At 37.4% G+C, this 6050-nt stretch overlaps 1 protein-coding gene across 1 annotated transcript; it reads right to left on the bottom strand.

The window, feature by feature from the left end:
- Nucleotides 1-1495: 1495 nt before the first annotated feature.
- Nucleotides 1496-5828, bottom strand: cbx3a (chromobox homolog 3a (HP1 gamma homolog, Drosophila)). The gene is made up of 5 exons (XM_032581909.1): nt 5698-5828; nt 4920-5070; nt 4549-4705; nt 4275-4369; nt 1496-2125 (listed from the first exon to the last, which is right to left on the bottom strand). Exons 2-5 carry the CDS (start codon nt 5060-5062, stop codon nt 1999-2001), a joined length of 522 nt encoding a protein of 173 aa, XP_032437800.1. The 5' UTR covers nt 5063-5070; nt 5698-5828; the 3' UTR covers nt 1496-1998.
- Nucleotides 5829-6050: the final 222 nt, after the last annotated feature.

Below are 6050 nucleotides of genomic sequence, written 5' to 3'. Positions count from 1 at the left end.
ATGGAAAATTAAATGTTGGTGTAACTCATTAATTCTTCAAAACGTTATTATGGTGATGGCTGTTGGAAGGAAAGATCGTCTGCAGCGGTCTGTTAAGTGAAGTTTCACAAATCAGAAAAAAAGTTTCACGAATCCCAAACATGGGATTTTAAATATTTTAAATATTCTGCTATTAGTTGAGAATAATTTCATCTAGGTTTGAAGAGTCCAGGTGTTGTAGATTTGAAATTAGAGCAGTTCTTGTGTGACCAAGATAAAAAAACGTGGTGAAATGGAGCTGCAATGGAAATTTCGTTGAATTCTGTTCAATGACAATAAATGCTATCTATTCTATTCTATCTATTCTATTCTAAATCACCCTTTTTTTAATTTTCACAAATCACAAACATGGTTCTAAATATTCTGCTATTGGAGCAGAATAATCTAGTCCAAGTTTGAAGAGTCTATGAGTTGTATTTTAGGGACTGGAGCAGTTCTAGTGTGATCCAGATGCAAAAAAGTGGTAAAATCCCAAATGTCCAGACTTTGATCCATCTTGATTGTTAGATTTGTCAGGTTACACACTTATGACATGAATCTACAACTCAAGACACATTTTAAGAGATACACTATTGGAAGAGATCTGGTAACCCTGAAGTCCTTTGAAGTAAACTAAAAAAAGAAAAAAAAACAAGTTTAGACGATTTGAGCTCTGTGATAAAGTGATTGGAGGAAACTGCTGTCAACAAATGAGTACACTACAATCATAAAGGAATGGACAGGGAAAATTAAGTAGGCTGTCATTTAAACAGTATTCAATTGGTGCTAAAAAGCCCAAAGTAATCAAATCCCCCCCCTTTTAAAAAAAAAAAATCAAATTCTGACTATCATGTGAATGCTACAGTCGTAGCCTCAGCTTCCTGTTTTTACCCAGTAGGACTGCTATGGGACATCTGCTTCAACATTTCAATGCTAAATGCTCTTAGAAAAGGTATTCCAAATACCTTGATTGTTATGATGGGGTTATTTGAGCTACTATAACTCATCAATTCAGTTTCATGTCCCCCAATATAATGCCATTTTCTTTGTTCGTTTTTTTTTAAATCAAGGTGGTTATGTTAAAAGCTTTGAAAACATTTTAGTGGGTCAAATGCTTACGCCAGTACACCTTGCGCATTTAACCATGTCACATTCCAAGTCACTTAAATACCCCTTTCTGAACTCAGGTTGTTTTCAAATGATCTAATGTGTTTCTTTAGCAGTAAAAGCACAAAGTCTTAGTAAGAAATTACCTAATTTAAGAACACCACAAGAATCCCAAAAAGACTGTAAAAGTGATGGAGTTTTAACTGGCCTTAATGCAAAGTTATAAAAGTTTGCACAACATTACACAAGGTGTTGCCACAGAAGGCCCAACAATATGCTCAAAAGTCTAAAGTTCATCTCTTACGCCTCTTAATGCCGGTTTGGATTTAATACACACAAGCTGCCCTGTAAGAAAAGGTCACAACTAGAGGAAATTACAAAAAGGCATAAAGATTGGCAATTTATTTTCTTGTCATGTATGCATAGATAGAAGGGGTCAAAAATAAACAGAGCTATAAATATGTACATAAAAGTTTTAATTGGAGCCTGGGATAGTATTTACACCCCATAAACAAAATGGAATTTCAGAACAACTTGCAGGATAAAACAACAACAAAAACAAGCTCAACTAACAGCTTTTAACATTTTTCAAGTAGTCAGAAAAAACATTTGAGAGCAGGCATGAGATGCAAGGTAGCTCCGTCGCAACATGACATTTGGATGAACTCTGTCGCACACATCAGCTGCTCGGTTACTTCACACAGCCATAAAGCTCTCCTCTGCTGCCAAACAAAGTACAAATGTAGAAAACTCTACAAAACAGTCTAAAAGTAGCTAAAATTAAGAGGCAGACCAGGAGGAGGAGTCCAGGTTTTATGGAGAGAGAGAAAAAAAAAAATACAAAACATAAACAGTAGAAACCAGAGGGAAGAATTATTGAGCTTCATCCTCTGGACATGAATGCCATGTCAGTCGCTCCTCATAAAAAGCTATGACGACCTGAGGGCAGCGTGTGTTAGCCTCGCGGGCTGGGACTAAATCTGCTTCATCTGAGTCTTTCCTGAGAAAGCAGATAAGGAGAGAGAAAAAAACCCCAAAACATTAAAGTTAGTCAGTGGAGAAAATTTCCACTAATAATAAAAGCAGAGACAGATACAATTCTTTGTCACACAGTTAACAAAAGTCACTAATATCACGCAATAACACTTTAGAGCTCTTACTGCAGATGATTTTTCAAGGCTAGAAATCAAATTTAGAAGGAAGCTTGATGTTTGTTATCAAGAATTAATCTAAAGCATCTTGAACTGTGTTTGTACTATTTCACACTTATTAATCGTAAATGGTTGCATTAGCAAAACAATTCTCATAAGCACTGAAAAAAAACCCAAAAACGTTTTGATATTTATAGGAAAAACAAAAACAAAGTGAAAGAAAGAAAAAGGTAAACACTGAGAAAATATAATTGTACACTGGCTGGCATGATTTGTTGCTTCAGATTTAGCACTACACAAAAGAGCTGCGTAGGCCTGTCGCGATAAACCAATTAATCATATGATAAATTAAAACTATCAACGTCATTTTAGTAATGGGCATTATCGTCTCTTCCGGCCTTTTTCTCTTTCTGTTAATGACACTGAATGGAAAAAGGCCCATTTTCAAAACCTGACAGACCTCACATTAGCTGACAGAAATCCTAGGTATAACGGTTCGATCGGGTTCGTTCCTGCCATGTGGTGTCCAACAATGAGCACAAAATAATGGCTACAAGTTCAGTTAACTAATTTTAAAACCGGGCATTAATCAATGCTTTACTACAATCTACCTGCAATGCATGTGGCTAGTGTCAGCGTAAAGTCCTGACTGAATGAAAATCATTAGAACCTATTTACGTCACGTTAACGAAGAACAGCTGAAAAGTTACCGGGTTTATCAACTGCGGTAGCAATTTCGCTCCAACTCCTCCCCTTGTCATTTCTATATTCTTTGCATGTTGAATAAACATTAATGTTGTTTCCACATATCATCTCCAATGTCCGCTGGACTTCGGGTTGTGCCGTGTCAGCTGTTTGGGATTCCCCTCCATAATTTCCCCTCAGAAAGCTCGGAGGATTGGCTACCTGTCACATTCAACAGGTGGAGTTAAAGCTCCCAGTCGGGGAAAACCCCTGATTTAGATCGGAGCTGCAACGAAGATCTACCGTAACACACCACACAATCTTAGAAAGACCAACGTTTTAAGATTGTCGTAAGGGGAAAAATAGCAGCAAAAAATCATGTAGTGTGAACTATTGCATCAGGTAGTCGATGTGCCCATTTTCTCTATTGAAATCTAATTATTACTGAAGGGCAACATAATATACAGACTTCATAATCTGCACTCTTTTCATTGAATGCAGTATTTATTTCGACTTTGGCTTTATGGTGTTTAGTTTTTTTTCAAGTGCGTTTTTTGTTAATGGAGACTGAGAATCCATTTTATTTTTGTTTTTGGTTGTTTTGTTTATTTTGTTTATCAGCTCAAGTGTTAAATATTCTTTTGAAAATAAAGTGTATCTATCTTTGGCAGGAAATCACATGCATTATTACGTCATTTTCATTAAATCAGTGTAAAAAGATCTTCAAACAATATTATCGTTTATCGCAATAATTTTTTGAGACAATTAATCGTTCAGCAAAATTTGCTATCGTGACAGGCCTAGTAATAAGTTACCCTTTAAGGAATCTAGAAAATGTCCAAGCCTAAAGTGGACTGTGATGCACTGAATGGAAAGCGTATTTAAAGAAAAATAAAACTTTTCTACAACATATACGAAATACAGTGATCCCCATATAAATCATAACCAGTCATCCCTTGCAGAAGGAGTTTCCTGCTCCAGTGTCAGTTTTCGCATCTCTGAGCATCTAAATATTTTCAACTATTTCCTCAGCATGTCAATGTTCTACAGAGGTCTAGTAGTGGACCATCATTTGATTCAGGTGCGATAAACCAGGGAAGAATGAAAACATGCAGAATTCTGGCTCTTGAAATACTCTGGACATCACTCCCTTACAGGAAACAGCCTGGATTCAGAATAGCTCAATTGTATTTTAGAAGATTTGAACATTTTACATCCATACAAACATCTTTGCTTGAGAGCAAAAATTAAAACTAAAAAAAAAAGTCTTCAAGCAGTCCTTATTGACATTTATAGGAATCCTTAATATCTTACCATTTCATCAAGAACATCAACTCCCCACTGCTATCCGTGGCACCAATTATTTTTTCTGGGTTGAGGTTTCTGGCAAAGCCACGTGGCTGCTCAGCCTACAAAACCACAGCATAACGTGAGAATGGAACATTTTCTTGCTACTCACATCTTAAAAGAAAATAGTAATGATGAAGTTATGAGTCTTTCACATAGTCCAGCAATAAATGTAGATCATTACACAATGACCACTAACTCAGCTAAAACAATGAATTTTCTATTTTTATTTTAAACCAACCTCAATTTTCTTTGCAGAATCAGTTTCTCCCTTCTCTGTGGAAGCTTTCCTCTTCACAGCCATAGCCTTCTCCTTGATGTTTTTCTGCGACTCCAGAAAAGCTGAAATCAGCTCGGGGCAGTCCAAGTTCTCCTCAGGCTCCCAGGTGTTGTCAGCACTAAATGAACAAAGACAGGCAGGGGGAGGACATTTTTTTTTCCCCCAACTCCAAACTTCCATGAACAGGTGCCGAAACCTGAAAGCGAACTTCATCCATCCACGGCCAAAGAACGACAGCACAAACATGCATCCAAATGTACAAGCACAACCCCATACCAGGAAAGCATTTTCAGTTCAGCCAGAGAAGAGAAAGTTGTCACGGGGAAACTCACTCAGTAAATCCTTTCCACTTCAGGTAGAACTCCACTTTCCCATTGACGATGCGCTGGTCCATTACTTTTTCCACAACAAACTCCTCCGGCTCCTCCTGAGTCTGCGCTTCCTTCTTAGTTTTGGTGTTTTGTTTCTTGCCCATTTTGTGCTCTATAATCAAGGAGGAGGGATTAGCATCACATTATTAGCATCAAGTCGGTTTGATTGATACGTTTATGTACATATATGTAAAACAACTAGCTTTTTGGTAGCCAGCCACAGATGCTGAAAAGGGGAACAAATACAATCTAAATCTGGTTGATATCGTCAGGCCTTCTCCGTGTTGAAATAAACTTGCTAGCATCCGGCGTTAGCTCATTAGCCAGGGAACTCTTGATAGCATTACAAAGGTAAGCCGCTGTGCTAACTTGAGTTAGCTACACGTTTCGCCAATTGACATTTACCGTTAGGTTATAAACTTTAACATTATATCCGAGTGGAAAATTCAATCATTGCTATACTATGCAATAAATATCATAGCAATGATGCGCTAAAAACACACAAAGGAAGATAGTACAGTGTACCTGCGAAAAGGTACGTCTATTCTTTAGCTAGCCGAATATACAACAATAGTGCAGCGAACCTTGCTGAGTAATAACACTTAAAGAGTCATTAATAGACATGCAAACATACAGAATCAGCAGGCATTCTGTAAGTTCGCTTTAGTAAAGCGACAAGTTAAAACGAAAAGTGGGAATATGAGCTATTTTTGAAGATAAGTGAAATATGCACACCGACCTTAAACCCAGTTATCCACTTGGGGAGATCTTCTAAACACGCGGTCCACTAAACGAACTCTCAAGTTATAGCGCGAAAAGCCAGATTTAGTTGCTCTACGGCAACCCGGAAGGAAACACGCTCGCTTTCAGGCTCCGCCTTCTAAGAGAGAATTTTAGCCCCTTTCGAGTTCTCCACTTTTTATTGTTTTGAGCAGAACTGGGATTAACATTTTATGTTTATTTCTTTTCTCTTTTTTTGCGTGGTTAACGTATGTTTAAAAACCGAAAGAGACAAGTTTTAACAGCGGCAGCTTTTATAGGTTTTTAGAAAACAGGTGTTTCTTCTATGTGGGGGAAAAATTAAAGTAAACG

Source organism: Xiphophorus hellerii, chromosome 13 (assembly GCF_003331165.1).
Source record: "Xiphophorus hellerii strain 12219 chromosome 13, Xiphophorus_hellerii-4.1, whole genome shotgun sequence".
Lineage (NCBI taxonomy): Eukaryota > Metazoa > Chordata > Actinopteri > Cyprinodontiformes > Poeciliidae > Xiphophorus > Xiphophorus hellerii.
The sequence above is the reverse complement of the archived record's forward strand: the minus strand, read 5'-3'. Positions and strand labels throughout refer to the sequence as shown.

Coding starts and splice junctions, on each gene's coding strand:
- cbx3a (XM_032581909.1), bottom strand. CDS start 5,062: ATGGGCAAGAAACAAAACACCAAAACTAAGAAGGAAGCGCAGACTCAG. Junction 4,706..4,919: donor AAGTGGAAAGGATTTACTGA/GTGAGTTTCCCC, acceptor TTGTTCATTTAG/TGCTGACAACACCTGGGAGC. Junction 4,370..4,548: donor ATTCTGCAAAGAAAATTGAG/GTTGGTTTAAAA, acceptor GTGGTTTTGTAG/GCTGAGCAGCCACGTGGCTT.